This window comes from Triticum dicoccoides, chromosome 2B (assembly GCF_002162155.2).
Source record: "Triticum dicoccoides isolate Atlit2015 ecotype Zavitan chromosome 2B, WEW_v2.0, whole genome shotgun sequence".
Classification (NCBI taxonomy): Eukaryota; Viridiplantae; Streptophyta; class Magnoliopsida; order Poales; family Poaceae; genus Triticum; species Triticum dicoccoides.
The window spans coordinates 233,146,272-233,169,881 of record NC_041383.1 but is presented as its reverse complement, the minus strand read 5'-3'; the positions used below and the strand labels follow the sequence as shown (position 1 = coordinate 233,169,881).

The 23,610-nt window shown below is 50.2% G+C and overlaps 4 protein-coding genes across 5 annotated transcripts; 1 reads left to right on the top strand and 3 right to left on the bottom strand.

Annotated features, from left to right (window-relative positions):
* Positions 1–1,396: 1,396 nt before the first annotated feature.
* On the bottom strand, positions 1,397–2,856 carry LOC119363269 (polygalacturonase inhibitor 1-like). Its single transcript, XM_037628584.1, has one exon. The coding sequence runs from the start codon at positions 2,752–2,754 to the stop codon at positions 1,750–1,752; it is 1,005 nt and encodes a 334-aa protein (XP_037484481.1). The 5' UTR covers positions 2,755–2,856; the 3' UTR covers positions 1,397–1,749.
* A 4,448-nt stretch (positions 2,857–7,304) lies between these two features.
* Positions 7,305–9,458, bottom strand: LOC119363268. 2 transcript variants are annotated; one of them, XR_005173873.1, is made up of 3 exons: positions 9,147–9,458; positions 7,735–8,202; positions 7,305–7,653 (listed from the first exon to the last, which is right to left on the bottom strand). XR_005173873.1 is itself a non-coding variant. In XM_037628583.1 (2 exons), exons 1-2 carry the CDS (start codon positions 9,400–9,402, stop codon positions 7,955–7,957), a joined length of 504 nt encoding a protein of 167 aa, XP_037484480.1. In that variant the 5' UTR covers positions 9,403–9,458; the 3' UTR covers positions 7,658–7,954. The 2 variants fall into 2 exon arrangements, 1 of the variants encoding a protein (XP_037484480.1); XM_037628583.1 differs by lacking the exon at positions 7,305–7,653 and having other exon boundaries at positions 7,658–8,202.
* Positions 9,459–9,590: 132 nt separating this feature from the next.
* Positions 9,591–14,665, top strand: LOC119363267. The gene is made up of 3 exons (XM_037628582.1): positions 9,591–9,958; positions 11,018–11,370; positions 11,476–14,665. Exons 1-3 carry the CDS (start codon positions 9,745–9,747, stop codon positions 14,476–14,478), a joined length of 3,570 nt encoding a protein of 1,189 aa, XP_037484479.1. The 5' UTR covers positions 9,591–9,744; the 3' UTR covers positions 14,479–14,665.
* Positions 14,666–20,550: 5,885 nt separating this feature from the next.
* On the bottom strand, positions 20,551–22,157 carry LOC119363266 (remorin 4.1-like). Its single transcript, XM_037628581.1, has 2 exons — positions 21,229–22,157; positions 20,551–21,126 (listed from the first exon to the last, which is right to left on the bottom strand). Exons 1-2 carry the CDS (start codon positions 21,964–21,966, stop codon positions 20,935–20,937), a joined length of 930 nt encoding a protein of 309 aa, XP_037484478.1. The 5' UTR covers positions 21,967–22,157; the 3' UTR covers positions 20,551–20,934.
* Between the last annotated feature and the right edge of the window lie 1,453 nt (positions 22,158–23,610).

Below are 23,610 nucleotides of genomic sequence, written 5' to 3'. Positions count from 1 at the left end.
CGTGCGGCAACCCGCGGCGGGCCAGGCGATCAGCCGTCCAATAGCGGTTGACGGACGCGAGGTAGATGAAGAATTTGACCGAGAGGGGGCGCCAGATTTCCACACCAGGCACCAATCCTCGGACATCGTGGAGCCAGTAAAGAGGGCATCGTAGCAGGAGGAGGCGGAATAGGTACCGTGCTCCGTCCACTTCTAGCGAATAATGTCGGGCTCCACGGTGAGGGCGACGGACTGAAGCTTGCGCCAGATGTCGACGTACTGGAGCATGGCCTCCGGGCCAAGAGAGCCGTGGATATCGCGGATCTAGGCGCGGCCATGAAGGGCGGTCGCAACCGTGCGAGAGTGGGGAGGTCGGCTCGGTACGAGGGCCACCAGGCTTGGGGCCAGGTCCTGGATGGAGCAGCTCTGCAACCATTTGTCAGTCCACAAGCGGCAGGAGGTGTCGTTGCCAAGTGTCCACGCCGCCGAGGCCCGGAAGAATTGGAGAGCTTCGGGGTCCAAGGGCGGCTGAAGATGAGACCAGGGGCGTGAGCTGTCCGAGGCGTGTAGCCAGAGCCATCTAACACGGAGGGAGATGCCAGTTCGGTGGAGGTCCCGAATCCCGAGGCCGCCAAGCTCGATCGGGCGACAGACTCGCGCCCAACTGACGAGATAGCAGCCCGCGCGAGCATCTCGGCATCCGTGCCACAGGAAGTCGTGGATGATCCTGTTTGCCTTCTTCAGAATAGGGGGGAGAGCGATATGGCCAGAAGAATGTGCACGGGCATAGCCGTCAAGACTTGACGAACCAGGGCCAGCCGCTCACCGCGCGAGAGGAGCATGGCCTTCCAAGTTGCCATCTTACGAAGTAGTTTGTCCACGAGGGGTTGGAGCTGGGAGGCCGGCACCTTTCTGAGGTGAAGGGGAGGCCAAGATATTGGATCGGGAAGGCCACGACTGGACACGCCAGCGAGAGGTTCGTTGTTGTAGTTCATGGGTGTTTTGATTGCTTTAGCTAGAGCTTCGGTCTAGTATGACTTATTAACTTTGCTCTTTGCCGATATGATTATTTGGGTGCATTCATTAGTGGACGAGCATGATCCATCTCCAGCCAATAACACAAACTTTGTTCTCGCTTGAGACCATCAGTTTTTGCATGTTGTGCGCACGCTGAGGCTGAGTCGGATGTAATTAGATTTCAGAATCCTTCAGACATCTCTTGCTGTATGTGCATGCATGAACTGAACTTCAAGTTCTCACCCACCCTCTGCTGCGACCATCGAATCGAAGAGTAAAGACGGCACGTACCAAGAAGTGCAGGGCAGCCCTACTGTACATGCTAGTAGTTCCCAAATTTCCAGCGAGTTCATTTCACGAGTCCAAACCAACCAACATTTGGATGCCTCAGAAAACCATGTAAAAGTAAGGCAAACATAATTACCATTTAACAGTTGATACATCAGGTAACTGGGATGATCCATCCATCCCGAACACGGGCACACACACACTCTCGGGCGCATCTCCAGACGGCACACACACACAGCACGCACACATCTCTATCGTTTCGTACACAGAGCTCAAGGACCGCGCGTGTCAGGCATTACCACCAGCGCGGTACTCCACTCCACTAGTTTACTACGTAAGCCCCAAAGCACCGTCCTTCGTAGTTCGTACACATAACCACATAGAGTAGGTACGTACGCGCACGAGAACGCCAACACACCACTCATATAACGTACGCCTGCCGGCGGCGAGCTCAGAGCTCAGAGCTCAGAGCTGGTGGCAGCTGCTCTCGAGCGGCGCCCCGCGGTGGCACAGGTTGTGCTCGTAGGGCTTGCAGCCGTGCCGCATGACGCCGTGCAGCTTGGGGAGCGGCCCGCAGAGGTTGTTGTAGCTGAGGTCCAGCGTCTGCAGCGTGGACAGCGCCTCCAGCGACCTGGGCACGGTGCCACTGATGCGGTTGTGGCTCAGGTCCAGGTACGTCAGCTCCTTGGGGAACTTGAGCTTGCTCAGGTCGAACTCGAGGTTGTTGTAGGACAGGTCCACCTTGCCGATGGGCCGCCCCTCGGAGAAGAGGAAGGAAGCGTCGCCGCTCAGCTGGTTGTGCGACAGATCCACCGTGTTGATCTCGTCCTGCGCGTCGTCGCGCGGGATCGGGCCCGTCAGCTGGTTGTAGGACAGCACCAGCGACCGGAACTGCCCCTGCACGAGGCTGGCCGGGATGCGCCCGGTGAGCTGGTTCCGGCGGAGGTCCAGCGACCGGAGGTTGGGCATGTCGGCGAAGGAGTTGGGGATGGACCCCGTGAGCTTGTTGTTGGAGAGGTCCACGGAGTCGAGGCTGTGGAGGCGCGCCAGGGACTCCGGGATGGAGCCGGACACGTTGGTGTGGGAGACGGTGAGGAACTCGAGCTTGGAGAGGGAGGTGAGGCAGGCCGGGATGGAGCCCTGGAGGCCCGGGAGGCGGAAGAGCGAGAGCGACATGAGCGCCGTCAGCCCCGCCAGCGCGGACGGGATCTGGCCGCGCACGTCGTCGGCGCCGTCGATGAAGACGTTGTTCACGCGCCCGGCCTCGTTGCACGTGAGGTGGTCCCACGCGCAGCAGTCCGCCGACGCCGGCGACCACGTCTTCAGCGTCAACGGGCTGCCCAGCGCCTGCTTCACCCGGAACAGCGCCTGCCGGTCGGCCTGCGGGCACAGCTGGGGCAGCGGCGAGCAATGCGCCGTCGCCACGAGCAGGAGCGCGAGCAGCGGAAGGAAGGAGGCGGTCGACGCCATCGTGGCCCTGTGGCTGTGGCTGTGGGTGCCTACCTTCTACTAGCTGTGGAGGAGCCCAAGGTGGCGGAAGTGTTGAGTGTGGGAGTGATGAGCTGAGCTGAGCTCTGGAGGTGGCGGTATTAAAAGGGCGTGAGGGGATAAATGTCCCACCTTTATTTTATTTTATTTTTATACTTTTGCTACAAGGTTAGGTTTTTTTTTTACCACCATCGAACCGGGACGTGGTGAGGTGGCCCAGAGACTGCGAGGGAGGGCACGAGGCGGCAGCAGCAGCATGGCATGGCGCGGGAAACGGAACCATTCTGGTGGGTGAATCCCAGACTGCAACCGGACAAGGAGAGGCGGTAACCGGGAAGCATCCGAGTGGGGTTCGGCTCGACTCGCGTCGTATGGCGCCACTTCTTTTTTGAGGCTAATATGGCGCCATTGGTGCGTGCCTGATTAGATTAGCATCGCATGTGGGAACTCCCAGACCCCAGGCTCCTCCGTTTTTCAGCCTCCGCATAATTGGGCTGCCACCCCGGGTCGTCACGTAGCAATATTAATGCACGTACATGTGCTTGCCGATCTCTCAGAACCAAGACCGGCGTCGCCTACCCAGTGCCACTCTTCGTTTCACTGTTTGTTTATTTTAGTAGCCACAAGAGAACAGTTAGAGCTTTTTCAAGGGAGTACCTAAAACTCATCTAGATGAGATATAATTTGGTCTCATTCACTTTGAAAACAAGAACAGATACAACCCACGTCAACATACACGCATCTTATAGTATCACATCCAATGGCTATAAAAGGTGAATGAGACCAAATTATATCTCATCTAGATGAGTTCTAGCAAAACTGCTTTTTAAATCCAAGAAACAGTTATCCTGCGGGGAGGAATTACGTATACTCCTTTGCCAGAGTACAGTGTGTCACGCACAGCCCTTTTTCAGTTTAGCTACACGTCTGTCAGCTGAATTTTTTATTTCGGATCAATCGATTTTGAGTGAAGGAAGGAGAAGGAATGGCCTCACTGGAGAGAAGGAAGAGGCTCGCCGTCATCACCCCATTACTTATCTTCGGTTCAGTGTGGGGGCGATGGTGGGCGACGGTGGTGGGGGCGCGGTGGTGGGGCAGTGGTGTGGCTTCACCGGAGAAGAAAACTAGATGGGGACGGGGCTAGAGGGATGGCCGGGGCGGCTAAAGCACGGCGGTGGGCAATGATTCAGGGAAGGGCGGGGCGATGAGGCTGGTGCGGGAGCGCCGCCGGCCGCGAGCGGTGGTGGCTGGCGGTCCGGCCGGTGATCCATAGGGGCGGTTGGAAGAAAGCATCGGGAGGAAGAAAAGATGCGCTGTGATCTGTTTTCAGAAATAGGCGGAAAATACTGCTGGCCATAAGATTAGAGATCAAGGGCGGAGAACATCGATTGACCCTAATAAGGATTTTCAGTCGACGGGCACATAGCCTCTCCCATCCTTTTTTGGGCTTGGATTTCTCAAAAAAATTGCAAGGAAATGCATAATCAAATGCAATCTTTTTGACGAGATTAATCGCGGGAGCAGGAAGCCAAGAAGGTAAATGTACGTATTGTACTCATCAAGGCATGGAAGGCACCTCCTGCCGTGGCACGTAAGTCACTCACACATCACAACGAAAGCGCACGCATGGCACACGCCGGCAGCGGGGCAGACACTGAGTGACCCTCTGACCCGAAACGTACGAGCTAGTGGCCGCCCTCTAGCCCGGCTCGGCATCAACCACGAAGCACGTCTCGAGTCCCTCGCCGCTTCAGCGCCCCATGTGATGTGAGGAGAGGAGGCTGAATAATGCGGCATGGACGTGTCCGACAGGGTTCAGGCCGCACACGAGAGCGCATGTGGAAGCAAGCAAGAAAGAGAGGGGCGCCCGGGGAAGGAAGGAAGGCAGCGCAGCGATGGCGAAAAGCAAAAGGATTCTTTCGGCTTTCCGGGCCGCCCGATGACGAGCAGCGCAGAGCTCGCCTGGCCCGGCCGCATGCCATGCAATGCAGCTTTGCGTTCGCTCTCCCTCCCGGCCTCCAGCTGCGCACCACATGGGCGTGGAGATGCTCCTCTCGCTTCCGCGAGCTCATGATCAATCAAAGGGTTCGGCGGGCGTGCACGTTACTGATCGTCATCTCTACGCTTTCTTTTAGCAGCGGGGTGGGGTCTGTGAATTAGATCGTGTGTAAAACGAGCCGCAATGGAAAAGAGACGAGCGAGAAAAGATCTTACTAGCTCTGGTAAGATAAGATTTGTACTACTCGAGTGAGTGTAGACCACATATCGATGCTAGCCTCGCCTACTGGCGAGCGGGTGAGTGACAACTAGCGAGTGGCTGGCGGGCGATCACGTGCGCTCGTGAAAAAGTAGAATCGATCACTAGCAGCTGTCGTCGCTGTGCCGCCGCAGGCCGGAGTGAATACGCAACGCAGGGGCAGGGATAAGTAATTGGCCGCGTCCACAGGCCTGTGCGATCTGCCGGGCCACCGCTCGCGCGCGGCTGAGCTTCACATGCCCGGCCAAACCGCCCAGGGCAGGGCAGGGCCAGGCAGACCGATTCGCTCCGTCACCCGCAATTATTGTTACTACCGATCGATTTCTCGCGCTCGTCCCAGACAGCGAGCGTGCTGTCAAGTGAAAGAAAGGAAGGCACCCGTCCATCCCCCGATGCATTGCGTCGCGCGCTCCGCCCGGCCCACCGCTGGTGCGCGACAGCGGCGCGGACGATCACCCGGTCGCCGAGGGCTCGACACCGCGCCCATCAGCTTGGCGTCGCGTCGCAACTCGCAGTCACACACGCGCGTGCACGGAGCGGCCGGCCGTGGTTTGACGAGAGCGCGGGGCAACGACCTGCCGACGGCCGCGGCCGCGCGCGGCGACGTGTCCGTCCGGTGTCCCGATCGCGCAGCCCAAGCGCTTGTCCGGTTGCTCCCGATGAGATGAACCGGATCTGGGGATGCACATGCATGATCCACACGAAATGGGGCGCGATGCATGCAGTGGCAGTTCCTGGACGAAAAGGATGGCACGCGTGATGCTGGACCTAAGTCAGTTTAGCTCTCAGATCTCATAACTAAAAGTCAAACGGTCCCATAATGTAGTGTGTCAAAAAAGTCTTACATTATGGGATGGATGAAGTATTCATCAATTGGTCCTGACAGTACAACGAACACTATAAATAATAAAAATTACATCCAGGTCAATTCATCATCTAGCAACGACTACAACCACTGGATGAGCTGAAGGCACGTCACTGCCGAGCAAAACTTGTTATAGTGGACGGTCGAAAAGTCATCGTGCTTTGGCCCCATAGGACCAGCGCATTAGAACAGCCGCCAAGACTTGTAGACACACAACAACCACCATCGATGAAGAGAAGCGTAGATCAGGAGAATCCAACTTGTATACACACAAATATAGACGCACCAAGACTAAATCCATGGAGATCAAGACCAATACCAATCAAATCCTAGAAGATCCGCCGGAGGCACACCTCCACACGCCTTCCGACGACACTGTACGCACCTCCAAAACAGAGACTAGGCGAGGATACCTTATTCCAACTACAGAAAGCCGCCGCCGTCTCGCATCCATGAGTAGGATACATACTCTAATGAACTTTAAAAACCCTGAAAACGGAGCAAGAACCCTTCCATCGACGAGGGCTGAGGTTCACCCCAGACCCTAAGACAGGGCGGATCAGCGGGAACGCCGACGGGAGGTGAGAAGACCGTCGGTGAGATCCGGCGATCTCGCCGACGACGGTCTTCTCGCCTCCCGTCATCTTGAGAGGAGTTTCTTGTGAGGAGAGCTAAGATTGTGCCTGCAACACCGCCTTGTAGTAGTACAAAATACTACTAGGAAAATACAAGCTCCCCCTCAAGAAAAAAGGAGGGAGAAACACGAGTGTTTGGGTCACGGCACGTGAGATGTTGGTAGCCGGACTGGAACTCGGTGACTCGATCCAGAGAGAGTTGAAGTATGTTCTCTTTTGGCAGAGATAAATTATGGAGTCCATGTTACGAGATTCCTCTAAACAAACGCGCCCAGGTATTTGTTCGAGGTTGGGTTAGAACAAGATAAGGGAAATGAATAAAGTAATAAATAAACAAGGGGAAATAAGCAGGGACAGCATTGAAGGCCTACATGCGAGGCTCAAACTAGGGTCAAAGTTTGGTCTGCTGTGTCGCCACATCGAAATCAGACGTAGTAAAAAACTTGTACCCCCTCCGATCCACAACGAGTACGAGTAGTAGCGTTTCAAATGAAACTAAAGAGAAAATTAAAATGACTCGAGCTGTGATGAAATAGGAGACGAACCAGGATGTACTGTGTCACGGTTCAGAAAAGAAAAACCCAAGATGTACTGTGTCTACGAGAGGAAAGCAACCGAGAATCTTGCATAGGGAAAGCGAAAGCCAACGAGAAAGCTGTGTGATCTTTACGGCAACTCGAGAACTGCCGACAGGGTAGAGCAGAGCCGGTGTATAATCCGGACGAAACAAGGCAAATACAACAAACGAGAGAAAAATTAAATCAAGAGAGACAAAGAAATACAGTACAGTACTCCATATGAATTTGTAGACAGCTGCAAGAAAAAACCAGTAGCGACACAGTAGAAGATCGCAGAGCCCGGGACCGCTACCACGGGCGTACGCTACGTACCCTGCCGCTCCGCCTCTGTCGCGTGCCGCACGACCATTGTCCACAGCTCATCCATGTCGGCGTTTTTGGAATTTTGGCATCAACATATGCATGTTGCTGCAAACAATTTGCCTCGCCATTGGCTGATTAGTGCGAGAGAAGAGGCAATTTGCTCTCCATGTCTAGCGTCACCACTGATACAATTAACTGGTTCACAAGTTGGGTCTGATGTATTCGATCCAGGAGATCATTGTGCTGCTGAATGTAATTGATTGATCATCATTGAGTCGATGGAAGCTGCTAATCGAATGAAAAGAAAAAAGGATATACATATACCAGGTGAAGCCCCATGGACACATGTGCAGCACCTTGTTCCATAATGAAACCCTCAATGTGGAGGCCAGCAAAACATAGCTCGTTTAGAGCATGTGGGTGTTATTGTGTTAAACACATCATCATGATGCAAATATGAGGCACATGACTTGAGTTAACTTGCAAAGCACAGCCCTTCCCCGCTGTATCTATCAAACTGTATTATCGTGTCGTGCATATATGTCTACGAGCTACCACTAGAATTGCCGGGCTGCTGGAAGCTAGGATCAGCCAGAGGCACTCTCTGGATTCTTACCGGCCGATCGGCGCCGTCCACGGAAGGCTTGATGTACACGTTGAACACCACGTTGGTGAAGATGGTCAGGATGAAAATTGCCAGAGTCGAGAACGTCACGTAGGCCGGGGTCATTTCTGGGAGCTCATCACTTGGGCGCCCTCGCTGTATTATCATATCGCGGTCCATGAAAGGATCTGTGCGAACAAAACTGAACATAGTAAATACACAAGTACCCACACAGAGAAGTTAGCAGAGAAGTGATCAAGCAGGCAAATTAAGCAATGGCATGGACAATGACGGGAAGTACTTCCATAGTACATGCTATGCTAGCAAGCACACGGTACTCCTCCCCTAGGAAAAGTAGGAAGTGACTTGAGGATCAGTGTGCTGTCGTTGCTTAGCAACCGGCGAATTGACGCTACGGATCACTGTGGCTTGGTATATCTAGAAGCATTGCTCTAGGCTGTAAAGTACTCCCTCCGTTCCAAAATATAGCGCGCCCACGCTTTTCGAGGTTCAACTTTGACCATGAATTTAACCCACGAGACCGATTGCGGCGGGATCAAAAATTATATAATTAAAAACTTTTTTTGAATACGAATTCATTGGTATAATTTTTTCGCCCGCCGCAGTCGGTCTTGTTGATTAGATTAATGGTTAAAGTTGAAGCACGGAAACCGAGGACGCACTATATTTTGGAACGGAGGGAGTAAGCGCTACTGTGCTACTGCACTCACTTATACTTTGAAGGACAGAGTACTGCTACGAAAGAACAAATGAGGAAATGAACTGCTCGTGTGCATTCTGTAATGAAGTAATAATACTTCTCCTATTCGTAGGCACTACATGAGAAGTGCCTAGCACTACTGTATGTCGAAGTTCCATCGAGCAGTTGTTTCAGAGCCTATTGGAGATCGGCCCATCTCTTCTCCGTAGGTTAGGCAGCCCACTAAATTTTCATTCCAGAGAACACGCGAACGGCGAACTTGACATGAATCAATTATTATTGGCCGCGATGAAGATCTAGAACTCTAGACGACTGATTGAATGGGAAGACAGGGGAGCATGGACGCATGGAAAACCGGAGAGGCAGGCAACTTGGCACGAGGAGAACGGGGTGGGAAAAGAAAATGATTACCCGGGGGAGGAGGGGGCGGCGGCGGCCTCATCTTAGGCTCCTTCAGCCCCTCCAGCTGGGCGTCGAGCTCCGCCAGCCGCCGCAGCGCCTCTTCTGCCGCGCTAAGCTCGCCGCCCTCGTCCTCCGACGACGACGAGGAGTTGCCCGCGTTGCAGCGTAGGTGCGTCCTTCTCTCCGTCACTGGCCGAGGAATAGCGGCGAGGAAGCTCCTTCCGGCCACGGCGCTCGCGGCGAACGGGAGGAAGCGGAGCTGCATCCTCTTTGCCGTCCGCGCTCGGGAAGCATCGTCCGCAGCTGCGGTGGTGGAGCATTCGCGGTGTGGATAACGATTTGAAAACGGGCCGAAGCCCAAAACGCGGGAGACCCATAGGTTGAGTCGGCGTCATTTACAGGCCTAACGGTAGGACCCGGCCAACCCAAATCTTCTACACTTCGCTTCGAGGGCCCGTAAGACCAGATCCCGCACCAGATTCGCGTACCGAGCGAGCGCTCGCGGAATCCGGAAGTGAGCGAGGCGACCAACGGCGAACACCACCGGTACGCCACCGCCGATACCCACCGTCTCCGCGCAAGCGGCGGGCGGCTGCGACCACGATCGATGGGGACACCGGGATCGGGATCGGGATCGGGAGGCGAGCCGGGGAGGCCATGGACGGCGACTAGCACCTGGGCCCCAGCCGGAGGCGCGGCAGTCGAGGACGCCGTGTCGTTCGAGACGACCGCAGACGACGCCGAAACTTCCCCCGCGGCCGTCGTCCTCGCCCGCCCTCCGTCCGACGGCAGCGAGGATCCAACTCCCTGCGAAATTACGAGTGAGCCCTCGTTTTCTCTCTTGGATTTTCTGGAAAGGTTGATGCTGGAGGAGTTTGCGCTGTTTCATCGCGAATTGCTTTGTTGCGATGGTTCCTGTCGCTGGTTGGATGCAGATGCACGCGCTGTCGGGAATTGCTCTGTCGCGGTAGTCAGTGTATGGGTGGATAAACCCTAGTGGTCTAGTACAAGCCAAGCCCCAAACTGGCCATCGCTGTTTGGGGTTCCAGTGCAGAGTCCGTTGAAATTGGACTACCATATCATTATAGATGCCCAGTTCTTGTTCACGCTCATGCTAGAAGTGGATACCACAAACTGTGTGATAAGTTTCTATATCTATATTTACTGTTATAAGTTCTGAGCTGGTGGTCCATTCACTCTCTAAGGTTACCTCTTAAGTTGCCAGTAAATTAATTTCCGCAATTATGCTACTTTCTATTTAGCAGACAGATGTATGATGTATGGCGATCTTTTGGTTAGTTGATTCGATTGATGTATTATCTGCACAAAGCTATGTATTACAATGACACAAACTTCTATAGCAATGTACGGGCATTTAATCTCCATAGCAACGCCTGAATATTCTGCTTTAAATATCTTAAATACATAATACTCCAGTATTCTGCACATCACAATAATTGGTATCGTTTACTACTTTGGAATATATCTGCATCATCTTACAACTTTAGCTTCCACATCTCTGAGTAGACTGAAATCAAAGCAAGTAGTTCCGTATGAATAGTCCACCCAACATCAGTCATGTTGAAATTCCCATGATCTATTTCCTTCCTTTAGTTGGGGTAAATTGCAGACGGCTAACTTATGTTGGAATACAAACAATGGAAGCAATACTTTTATTTCTCATTGTGTATCCATCCTTTTAGCATTGCAAATGTGGAGTCAGGCTCTATCTCATTCTGTGTACACCACAGTGCCTTTCATGACCCAGTTTCCTGGCAGTCTCCATCTTGTTCTAGAAATACTTTGCGATATTTTACTGCTAAATATCAAACCATTTTCCATCTCACTATCAGTGTATCTAATCCATTTCTTTTCTTCAGTTGGTTTCACAGGAAAGTATGAGATTCATAGAGTGTATGTGCGAAGCACAGCTCGAACTTATGAAATATACTGTTCAACTGACCTGAAGGATGCAAGTAAAGATTATCTATGCACTGTACGCTGTGGAATTGCTGCTCAAGAACCGCAGCCTCCTGGTGAAGAATGTGTATCTCAGGCGAGTAGCAATGCTGCAACCAGTGAAAAGCATGAACAAGAGGCCAAAAGTGTTACAAGTAGTAGCGATGAAGATAGCTGGGTTGAAGTCAAAATTCCTGAGTCTCCTCTTGGAAATTACACTCCAGAATCTCAAGCAGAAAGGAATGCGATAGGAATCTGCCAGAAAAATACTCTGGTATTTCCCTTTTTTGTCAACAGCCATTGTCTAGTACTCGCTATCTAAGAAATTTTCTTAGCTTCTTACGTATACTATAATTTTGTATTACTTTGTCCATTCCAGGCTCACTACGAAGCAACTGCCGAGATAACTGATGCAAACCCATGTGTATCTCTTACTGTCCGTCTTCTTTCACTTCAGTCAAAGACATCAGTGCATATTGAAGAGATCTACATATTTGCTGATCTTGTTGAATCCAGCAGTGATGATTCAGTAGCAGGTCCTGGAAACATGGGAGGTAGTTCTTTGTTGGCTATGCTTGTTCCTGGCCTTATGCAAATTTCCAAATCTAGGGACTGCAAAATAGATGACAAATATTTTGCTGAAGGCTTGAAAGCCCAACTTTCTGAAGGCTGCGTGTTGAAAGATAGCATCCCATGTGGAAACATAGCGAAAGAAGCAGGGCTGTATGGTACAAATGATTGCAAATTTAATCCAGCTGGAGTGCAGAGCAGACTACCACCTGCGCAGAGTGGTACGATATGTGATGATGATGGCAACCAACATGAGTTCCCATTAAATGATCCCAAGCCTCTTCCATTGCCTGTAAAAACAACAGAAAATGCACAAGTGACATTGGCGAAGGATAAGACAGTATCAAATCTGTACCCGGAGGCTGGTCCTATTATGAATGAAAATGTTACTCCACACAATCACATTGAGAGAATGCTGGATACTCTGATCTCTAAGGTGGAGAAGGTGGAGTTATGTTGCTCTAGGTTTGAGGACAAAATGATGAGGCCCCTCAGTAGCATTGAGGCAAGGCTTCAGCGACTGGAGCAGCAGTTTGATTCATTCTCTGTGGAGATTCAGTCTCTACGAAGTTCTTCTGCAAGAATGTCAGCACCAAATGCTTTTTCTGATACAATTAACTCGCAGCAAAAGGAACATAATGGTGGGAATTCTGGAACTTCTGCCTCTGTGATGAACAACAGGCAGCCAGGCTTGGTTATGAGGGCACCGGAATTTTCTTCAGAAGATTACTCTAATTGTGATGTGGCTGATGAGAATACAGTTAATTTACATGGACCTAATGTTGTGCCAAGGGTCCTTAAGGCTCCTGATTTCATCTGTGAACCTGGGTTTACATGTGAGAAGCTTAATGGTGGGCCTTTACCTTTTGAGAGAGAACGCAAGACTTCCCCAGGTCTAGTTATCAAGGTTCCTGAATTCCTAAATGATGAAGAGGATGAAGCGGAGGAAGATAAACAAGCAGAAGCTGACATTGTTGATGATGGTCGTACAAATTCTGATGATACTCTGAGCAAAAGCACTGACAACAGCTTCAAAGGCAAAACTCCTGTATCTGTCGATGGCGCATTAGCGTCTGCCTTGGAGGCTTTTCTCACTTCCACCAAAGGAACATCACCTTCAAAGTCTGTTGCTTGCACTGCCAGTAATGTAAGTTGTGGAAATACTGATGATTCCTCTAGTTCCTTCCCTTCTCATGGACATCTTCATGACACATCCACTAAAGATGACTTTCATGGCATCTTTGGTGACACAAAGAAGATTAGTACCTCGATATCTTTTCAGGAGGTTGATGTGGCTCCACTCATTTCTGTATCTAAGGCAAACTTGGTTAGCAGTGTTGAGGTAAATGGACAGAATATTGATATGAATCCGGACAAGAAGACATTTGCTAGCACTGAACTGTTGGTTGTTCCTTCACAGTCTCTTACAGGATCTATAGATGATTACACTCAGGTAAATGGACAGAACAATGGTCCTAGTTCGGACATGATTCCGCTTGTCACAAGCACTGAACCTGTGGATGATCCTTCTCAGCTTGCTACACACTCCGGGTCTGTTGATGGCAGAACTCAGGCAAAACCTCCTACCATATTTCAATGTGTTGGTGAGACGGCTCAAGTGGATGAAAGCAGACCTTCCTTACCATTGGCAGAGTTTCTGGTGGCACGGAATGCTTTTAGGAATGGTACTTCTGAGGTGTGCTGTGGTAATGATGACGCTGCAATTCAATCCTTCCAGAGAACATTGACAGGAGCACATCAGAACTTGGAAGGTGGTGACAGCAAAGCGAGCCAGCAGAACCCAATCTTCCAACTTTCGCTATTGAAGAAAGCTTTCGAGGTTGATGAGGGAGATGGAAATTTTTGTGATGACATATCCATCGAGACAACCTTTGAACCATCAAGCCATGCAGCTCCTGCAAATGGTGCTAACAGGCACAGTACGAATGCAATGGAAACCCTGTCAGATGAGGATGGAGTTCTGGAGAATACAAAGGGCAGCATTATGCTTTCTGGTGGGCACAGTACCAATGCAATGGAAACCCTGTCAGATGAGGATGGAGTTCTGGAGAATACAAAGGACAACACTAGGCTTTCTGGTGGGATGGACTCTGTATTCTGTGGCAGCTTGTACTCAGGCCCCAGCGAAAGCTTCAGAAAACCAGAGGTAGAACACTCCTTGTCAGATTTGAGTAGTACGGAACCATCTGATGGAGATTCTTCCAGAGAAGCCACCAGTTCAGGGAATGCCGCGACTGGAAATCATGTGGAAGATCTTTTTGCGGGTAATGGAGCTGGTCCTGATGTAAGCCCAACTGTGGGCTCACAGGAGAACGACATATTGGGCATGGCTTTCGTACCGAAGAGAACGAGTACAAGCAGCCCTTCTCTCGAAGTCTTGCTTGCTGAATCATCTGATTCTGAATCACAAATTTCTGCTGTGGAGGAGTCTGACAGTGATGCTGCTGGCCTTGGTTCGGATCATTTGTTCACTACATTCCCGTCTTCAGATGATGATGCCTTTGCCATGGATGGGCCTTTATTTGACGTGGTTGATGAGCCGGCACCGTCAGAGGTCAATGCTTGTGCCTCCAGCAAACCCTTACTTGATGTGGTTGATCTGACAAACCCTTCAGAGACATATACTCCTTCAGTGAACGGGCCTTTCCCTGATGTGGTTGATCTGCCAGAGCCTTCAAGCTTGTATGCTTCTGCGGCGGACGAGCTTTTTGCCAGTGTAGACAATCTGCCAAAAACTTCAGAGACATTTGTTGGAGGGAGCAGTGGAGAACATCCTGATAGCCTTATCTAGGTTAAATGCGTACTGGCTCTAGTTATCACAGATAAGACTCGTATCCTCAGCTGCACTTTTTAGTTCTTTCTTAACTTGTGTGGCATGTACAAAAGTGATCACAGGGTTTTCTTCCACGGCCATGCAGTTTTTGTGTACATATCTCCCCCGAACAGTATAAATGTAGCTTTGGCGCACTTTGCTTTTCTGCCGTGTGGTGTGCAGCATATTAGCGTGACCAAGATAACAAAGTTTAATCTTATGAAAATTGACCTTTATAAATCATTTAAGTATCCAAAAAATGCAAAGAGTAAACTTGATACAAGCACTCTGAAGATGTTCTTCAGACATGAAGATCACGTCATCTGCTTGTGAAGAATATTTGTTGTTTGACAGTAGTTTTCTCTTTTATATTTTGTGATAGTGCTTACTTGTCAGAGAAATGGATAAAACCCATTTTATCCATTTCTCCGACAAGTATTTTCAGATGGAGGGAGTACATTTTTTAGTTGCGTACTGTGATTATCTGATACTCATCTGCACCATAATATAAGAGGTGTCAAAAACACTCTTATATGCCAGGCAGTTTTCCTCTCGTACCTGGCGGCTGCAACCCTAGCCGCCGCCAGGGCCGATCTTCCAACGCCGTCCTCCGGCGGCTCCCCTCCGCTGGCGACTTCGGTTGTCGATGGTGAGGGGGTCGTCGGATCCACGCGTGTGGATCGTTTTTACTCATCCGTAGTCTAGGTTTTTAGGTTGTTCATCGTCTTTGCTTCGGCGGCGACGATGTCGACGCTGAATAAATATTCTTCAGATCCTTTTCTGACGAGGCCATCGGTCCTATGGTTGGGGATGGATCTGGAAATCAGTCTGTTCAAGCAAGGATGGTGTGGCGGCGGCGGCATCCTCGTGGTGGACCTATGTCCTCGGGCTCCGTCGTTGTGACGATGTTTGCTCCAGCGTCGGCGTGGGGCTTGGGAGGTAGTCCAGGAGCGGATGCAGATTGTGGTCTGCATCGATGACATCCGGAAGACGGAACGTGTGCTGGGTTTGTGGTTCGTGGATGGCAGGTATGATTTCCTCCTTTGGCGTCTTAGTCGTGGTGGGGTGCCAGATCTGGAGTTCGATGGCGTGTCTGGGGTGTTGTCCCGGTCTGATTCGTTCAACGACAATGGCTTCACTTTTGGTGAGCCACCTTGGAGGTCCGCAAAGCTGCATATCAGCGATGGAGCCGCGTCGAGCTCGGGTGAGGAGGTGATCCGTCAATTTTTTTTCGATGGCTGCTGTGGTGGTGGTGCCGGAGGCAGGTGACGGGCGTTAGTGTCAAGCTCAGAGATGTTCTGCTATCTTTTCAGTTTTGTCATGTCGGTTCTTATGTGACTTGTATTTTGTTCTTTATGATATGAATGAGACACGTATTACCATGCAAAAAAAAAACACTCTTATATTATGAGACAGAGAAAGTAGTTTTTTCCCATGGAAGATTTATAATATAAGAGCGTGTCAAAAACGCTCTTATATTATGGTGGAGAGAGTAGTTATTTTCCCACGAGAGATTTATTTGATATTTGTAAGATGTTTCGTTGATAAGTCATAGTAGCTTCTTTTATTTCCTTCGGGTGAAAAAGTAACCAGTAAGCCTACTAGTAAGTATGCACGTGCACGAACATATGATCGTAGAAAAGAATAATGTAACTAAAATGTTAATTTGAGGTCAACTGGATGGAACAAAAATCTCAAAACTGTAACAAAAGTAAGTGTGTAGACATGAAAAAATGCTTTGCTCCAAACATGTGTTATTGAATTACATCTTCTGACTTCAGAGTAGGTTACACATTCCAAGCAATAAAACTCCAGGTTCCTACTTGGTTCCAAGGAAACAAATACGTGTACAGTTCATGCTATACTAACTAATACTCCCTCCGTCCGAAAATACTTGTCATCAAAATGGATAAAAAGTTCTAGATACATCCTTTTTATCCATTTTGATGACACGTATATCCGGACGGAGGAAGTATAAAATAACAACAGTGTGGGGTTGTAGCATCATTATGCACAACAGGTACAGACATAACTCGCCTGTATATATCTGAGGAAAGTCTATATATATCCTGACTCTTAAGAAACTGCGGCAACATCTACATATGTGAAACACTGCATACCTCAACAAATGCTGATGCTTCATGGAAGCCCTATAAACATGTTATTGACTATTGCATCTCTCAATTAAATGTCTACAAGATGGAATTTAATGAACATTAACTTACTTTGCAGTCATTCCCGCTACAGTTGTAGGTCTTCTTTGGTAGTTCCTCTGCAATGAAGTCAAATTAGAAAACTTGACTTGCAAATTTTCAATCCAAGAAGCTTACACGTTTGAGGTTTTCTTGATTACCTTCTCGTTGTGTTTCTATTGTTATGTGGGGATAGATTGACAGTTGGAACTGGATTAATCCAAAAAAAATCCCTCAAATGAATAATAAAAGTTAAAAGTGAACATGACAAAGGGAAGATTAATAGTTGATGTCATGGATTAACATTGTTTTTGAATCAATATGTAATATGGAAAACCATCACCTCAAATTCAGATATCAGGTTTCAGAAGTAAGCAAGTATTAACAAACGCCAGCAGCCAAAACAACAAGGATTTTTGTTTATACAAAAAAATAAAAGGCAGAAAACATCTCTTAGCTCCATATGAAACATGATGCATGAATGGGGAACAAGGACCTGATTCATACCTACTGCACGTGAGCATGCATAGCCACTTCCGGATGCCCTCCTTGTCAAATGTTGCAACCCGGTGCTATACTGCTACCTGATCCTTGCATCACGAACTTAGGAGGCGCGCCACCGCCATGGGGAGGGCTCGTGTGTGCCCCTTTGGGTGGGCCTGGTGCTGGGCAAAGTTTGGCATCACTGCAAATAATTCCAAGAAGGACATACATGGTCAAGTGGCTGCAAAGCAACTATACATATGAACACTTGAAACCTAAGAAGCACGGCTAGAAGAGAATATACTTGCAGTCAGCAGAAAAAATAATTAATCTTGTGTACATGTTTAATTGCAATCAATGTGTAATGACAATGTAGGCATCAACAGAGGGATGGTAGGTTGGGGCTTGGTTCTGTGACTGGAATGGTGTCTTTCAATCATGCAGGATTGAGGATTATCATCAGAAAAGTAAAGATAGTGATGAGACGACTGACTGAATAACACATGATTCAACCAAGAAGGTATAATTCTGACTATATAAACAGAAAACTAACAACCAAGAAGTGAGAACAGGGCTCGTCTTTATTTACCAGCCATGAATGAAGCCTCATTGTTGAGGATCTTGGGTCACAAACCGCTGCAGGAGGCCAATCTTCCTGTGTCATATGCCAGCGGCGACGACGTGTAGGTACGGTGGAACAACTTGGTCATGGGGTACTTGTCAAGGCCCTCTTTGGCACGCAGAAAATTAATCAGTCGAAGCAGATGCACTGTTTGGCATAACTGCAAACAATTCCAAGATGGTCAGAAATGGTTAAGTACCGGCAACAAAGCAAGTATACATTAATACATAGGAATCTCTACTTGTGGAACCTAAGAAGCATGGCAAGAAGAGAGTATGCGTACAATCAGCCCAAGAATTAATTAACCTTGTGTAATTCTTTAACTGCAATCTACCTGCAGTGACAATGTGCATCGTCGACAGAGAGGTCAGAGGTGAGAGCTTGGGACTTGGTTCTATGACTGGAACGGTATCCTTCATTCAGGCAGAAAACAAAATATACTGCTGAGCCGACTGATTGAATAGCACATGATTCAAAACTCAAAAAGGTATAATTTTGACAATATAACCAGAAATCTCAACCATGAGGTGAGAACATTATTACCAACCATGAAGCCTCGTCAGTGTTGAGGACCTTGGGTCACAAGCCGCTGCAGGAGGCCAATCTTCTCCAAGACCTCGGACGTGTAGGTGGGGTCGGACAACATGGTCAGGATACACTTGCGGAGGGGCATGCAGAAAATGAATCAGTCTAAGCAGAGCTGGGCGATGCAATTAAGGATTCCCAAAATGAACAATTTAAGAGAAGAGAAAATTCTCAGACCTCGCCTCGAGCGCATGTTGGTGGCGTCGACCCTCCAATTCATCTCTGCGAAGGAAGACTGCCTGGACCCTGGCACTCTTCTCCCACTGCGCCCCAACCCGCTCACCATACCCCCATGGCCATGTGCGCTGCCATCGGTTCCCCTTACAGTTGTGTCGTCCGCGCTGCACCACGGCAACCACCGCCAGCTAGAAGCAACAGCCTCTGCGCGCCACACTCGCGGACGAGCTCTGCCGCGGCCAGCCGCACCACCTCACCCTGTTGCCTCCTTCCGACCAGAATCGCCACCAGCACCTGCTTTGCGCCGCTGCTCGTCCGTCGTTGCCCTGCAGCCAATGCGCCGCTGCTCCCAACCGCCGCCGCCTCTCCGGCCGACCCCACAACTACCATCGAAGGACTTTGGAGTCAACGGCTTCCCCCTCGAAGATCTTTGATGGCGAAGACGAATCAGGTGAGGAGGGGGAGGAGGCGCACACCATTGGGAGATCTTGCAGCATATTTGATGCGGGAGTAGCCGGTTTCAAGGTTTTGGATCCCAAGTGGACCTTTTTTCTCGAGGGGCACCGGAATTCACGGTTACCATGGTAACCGTGAAATTCCGAAAAAAGTTCGGACGGAATTTATAATTAAATTTTGAATTCAATTTCTTTAAAATCGATATAGAGAGATATTTAACTCTTATTATCACCTAGCGTGCCCTGGCGTAGTCGTTAGTTCACCGCAGCTGGCTATTGCTCACTCGTCGCGGGTTCGAGCCCCCCGTCGATCCAATAAATTGGCAGCTTTTTTAAAGTTTTGCACCCTCAAAAAAGTAAAAAGGTGAGAGCTTGCTTGTTGCCCCAACCATGTTTTTTCTCTTTGGACTAGACTTGAGAGAGGACGATGCATGCATGCACATGGGCTAGTCCCGATCATGGGCCGTTGCGCCCCACTACAAGGTAGAGGCATTTAATTACAAAACGGAGGCCCACTCCCTGGCCATGCTCTCCAATAGTGGTGTCCAAGTGCAGCGGATCCATGGGATTTGTATCCTCCCTCTTTGAACAAGCGCACGGAATTATTCAGGTATTGTCTGACCCAGCATTGACGCTCGGTCGTTTCGTGTCCATGATGATGGTATGCCATGCAAGCACAAAAAAGTTGCATACCTGTGCTGCATTCACATGCACAGGCATGCTGTTACTATCAAGTGCTATTTCCAATCAACAGAAATCTTAATAATTCTTTGATCCGCAGAGATTCTGTTCTTTCTTATCGAACTGAACTTTTATGTGGAATTCGTATAAAATGCAATATATGAAATTGGCGAGTGCCATTATTCAGTGTCCCCGTACTGAGAATCCAAAGTTGCCAAGCTCAGATACTTCTGAATTCGGTACACAAGAATGGTCCCCTCCCACGCCAATATGAAGAGCACAGGTCACTGAGGATACGTAACTCATGTTAGTTGAGCTTGGTTGTGCTAATTTGGAACATTATCGAACTACGCGCGACAAACACATCAAAATAATTTCCGATTTGCAATGGATACGCTCAGATATGTGTTATGTGTGCTGCATGAGTGCCGTTTCTCCCCCAGACTCTCACCTCGTTAACGTGACAATTGAGTGAGCAGGACTAGCTCGCCACTGCAATCCTCGTTCTGCCGGTGAACTGACAAGACAGGGCACGTTCTGCTGTTCATAGTGAAGCCGGTAGGTCGCATGCCATCATCAAGGCGGAAAACTCAGTTTAGTAGTACTTGAGTTCCAAATTACTGATTGTTTGACTACTCTTCTGTACATCTTCAGAAGTCAAAACAAAAGCAGCTCTTCATCATTACACTGGGCCTCCAATATTTTTTATGTCAAAGTGTTGTTAGTTGAGCATTGAAGAGACAATAAAAGAAGCCGGACAAGGTGTTGGGGGACAGAGAAAGAAGTATTCAACTGAAATAAATGACACGGATGAACATTAGAAATCCATAAACTGGTGATTCAGAAGGCTTGCGAATGTGCACACAACAGTAATTTACTGCATATCTTGTTCATATTGACACACACACACACAATATCCTCGATCGGAAACAAAAACAAAAACAAAAACAAAAACAAAACACAGGCGGCTCTTGCACTTGGACTCAGCAGGCAGAGCACACCCTTCCATTCTTATGCTATGTACTACTCCATATCAAACACGAGAAATGCAGAAGGAAGAAAGAGGGAACGATGGCACACCATACATGTGGATACAACACTAAAACGAGAGTTCCACACAGCGAAGCAGCGAGCACAGGAGGTTCCTGTGAAGCGAAGCGGTGAACGATCCGGCGACGGCGAGTAAAAAGCGAAATAATGGCGGGAAGTTGATCATGGAGGAGGAGCAGGGCAGGGCAGCTCAGAAGAAGGAGCGCTTGGTGGGCGCCCTGCCGACGGCCCTCATGAAGTTGGCGAGCTCCAGCACGCGCGCCACCTTGGTGCCCCTCTTGGCCTCCGCCGACGCGCGCCTGTCCTCCGCCTTCCGCCGGGCCCTGGCCACCTCGTTCTGCGCCTTCTCCATCGCCTTGGCCCGCTTCTCCTCCAGCTTCCTCTGCACGGACGCATCACATCACACCATCAGAATTCATTCAGAGAGAGCATGGTGTGGTGTGGATTGATCGTTGATGGAGAAGATTGGAGCAGTGTGTAGTACCTCGTACTTGTTGAGCCATGCGCTGGCCTTCTCGACCTGGTCGCCCTCCCACCCGTTGATGACGACCTCCTCGCGCTTGAAGCGGTTGTTGACCTTGGCGACCTCCGCGATCTGCCACGCCGCGATCTTGGTCTCCACCTCGTCCTTCTTCACCTGCCCCACCGACACCTCGTCGCCCTGTCCGGCACCAGGCACCGCCACCTCGCCGCCGGCCACCGGGCGCGGCGACAGGCCCCGGCGCGGCGACGGGATGGGGTTGCTGTCCGGCACGATGGCGAGCGGGTTCGTCTCCTCCAGCTCCTCCTCGCCGATCCTCTCCAGCGCGTCCTCGTTCGCCACGCGGTCCACGCTCTCCCTGTGACCCGCTGCGGCGGAGGACGAGGCGTTAGCGCTGGCTGCTGCGGCGACCATGGCCGAGAACTCTCTGCTCATAGTAGGGAAGAGCTCGCTGGGGGCGGTGTCGCTCCCGACGGAGCGGATCGACGTGTGTCTGCTCCCCCCTGCACCCGCCGCAGACCCCCAAGAGTCCCTGCTGCCCGGCCGGCTCCGGCGGTACAGGCTCAGCGCGCGGGGCGGGCTCAGCGCGTGGATGTCCCTGAACTCTGGCTCCACCTCTTCCTCCTCGATCGGCCGCCACTGGTTCTGCTCCCCGCTCCCGCTCCCCTGCTCGACGCCGCGGCTGACGATGATGATGCTGCTGCTGCTGCTGCCACTAACCGCCGTTTGTCCACTCAACATGTGGCACCTCACCTCCGCCCTACCCGATCGTACCAACCTCCGCCGCTAATGCGCTAAGCCACTACTGGCGCACAAGAAACCATCTGCGATTAATTTGAGTTCAGTTGGAGCTGAGCTGAAGCTGGGGACGCGATCCAGCTGCGCGGTGTGGGTGTGGTCTGTGGTGCGGTGGTGAGTAGGATGGTGGCGCAAGGAGCCTTCTTAAATAGAGGGCAGGTTGTGGCAGCGGAGGCGCCCACCAATGGAGGGCGAGGGTTAGAGTGAGAGAAGCCGCACTGGGAAAGAAATCGGGATATTTTCCTATTTCTGTTTCTATTCCCGCCCCTTTTGGTGCTGCTTCGTCGCGCTTTCTTATTCCGGAGATTATGTTTGTTTTCTGGGAGCGCAAGGGTCGCGTGGGCAAAGTGCGCTGACTCACACTATCATATTTCCGTTCCACCATGCATCATCGTCTTTGCCTCCCTTAATAATACCAGATGATTTTATTTTTTTGCCATCTCTTTACACTCTGCAGGTTTTCATCATATACTATGTACTCGCAAAAAAAGATACCATAAACATTTATAATGGTAATCACGGGCAAGAAGTGGGTAATAATTGCCAAACCATCGAGCTAGTGCTCGATTTTAAGGGCATCTCCAACGCTGACCCATAAATTTGCTTCTACATATGATTACGGACAGAAGGGATCAATCCGCAGACAGGAACCGGCCATTCAATGCTATCATGTATATGTCCGTTAGTAAAGGGTTATTTGAAATCCAAATAAAAGTCTGATCCATAGTACGTTGGATCACATGCTCGATCACAACCAAAAAAAGACAGTATGCTTTAGTAATTTACATGCCTAATCCCAATCACAAGAGAATTTTAGTCCATGCAGAAAATCTCAATTTTCTGCCCTTCCAGACCGACAATCCGAGCCTCCTCCACACTCAAGGTGTAGTCGTCGCCGCGTATGCAGCCTCCGCCTCCTTCTTCGCCTCCTCCTCCTCCTTGTCCACCGCCTCCAGCACATCTTTCTGGTGGTGCAATATCTTGTAGCGGACGGTTTGCACGACCATTCTTGTGTCGACTGTTGGGGAACGTTGCATAGAAAATAAAAAATTTCTACGCACACCCAAGATCTATCCATTGAGATGCATAGATAGTTGGAAAACGTAGCATGCAATTTCAGAAACTTTCCTACGCTCACGCAAGATCTATCTAGGAGATGCATAGCAACGAGAGGGGGAGAGTGTGCCCACGTACCCTCGTCGACCGAAAGCGGAAGCGTTAATTTAACGCGGTTGATGTAGTCGAACGTCTTCTGGAATCAACCGATCAAGTACCGAACATACGGCACCTCCGAGTTCTGCACACGTTCAGCTCGATGACGTCCCTCGAACTCTTGATCCAGTAGAGGTACGAAGGAGTCGACGAGTTCCGTCAGCACGACAGCGTGGTGACTGTGTTGGTGATGTGATTCGCGCAAGGCTTCGCCTAAGCACTACGGCAATATGACAGGAGGAGTAAACGGGGGAGGGGCACCACACACGGCTATGAAACAACTAGTGTGCTTTGGGGTGCCCCCCTGCCTTCGTATATAACGGGGGAGAGGGGAGGAGGCCGACCCTAGGGGGCGCGCCAAGTGGGGGGAGTCCC

Excerpts from the sequence above, each read along its gene's own strand:
- LOC119363269 (XM_037628584.1), bottom strand. The coding sequence starts at position 2,754 with ATGGCGTCGACCGCCTCCTTCCTTCCGCTGCTCGCGCTCCTGCTCGTG.
- LOC119363268 (XM_037628583.1), bottom strand. The coding sequence starts at position 9,402 with ATGCAGCTCCGCTTCCTCCCGTTCGCCGCGAGCGCCGTGGCCGGAAGG. Across the intron at positions 8,203-9,146 it reads GCCGCCCCCTCCTCCCCCGG|ATCCTTTCATGGACCGCGAT; the intron begins GTAATCATTTTC and ends TTGTTCGCACAG.
- LOC119363267 (XM_037628582.1), top strand. The coding sequence starts at position 9,745 with ATGGGGACACCGGGATCGGGATCGGGATCGGGAGGCGAGCCGGGGAGG. Across the intron at positions 9,959-11,017 it reads AACTCCCTGCGAAATTACGA|TTGGTTTCACAGGAAAGTAT; the intron begins GTGAGCCCTCGT and ends TCTTTTCTTCAG. Across the intron at positions 11,371-11,475 it reads TCTGCCAGAAAAATACTCTG|GCTCACTACGAAGCAACTGC; the intron begins GTATTTCCCTTT and ends TGTCCATTCCAG.
- LOC119363266 (XM_037628581.1), bottom strand. The coding sequence starts at position 21,966 with ATGTTGAGTGGACAAACGGCGGTTAGTGGCAGCAGCAGCAGCAGCATC. Across the intron at positions 21,127-21,228 it reads CATGGCTCAACAAGTACGAG|AGGAAGCTGGAGGAGAAGCG; the intron begins GTACTACACACT and ends GCGTCCGTGCAG.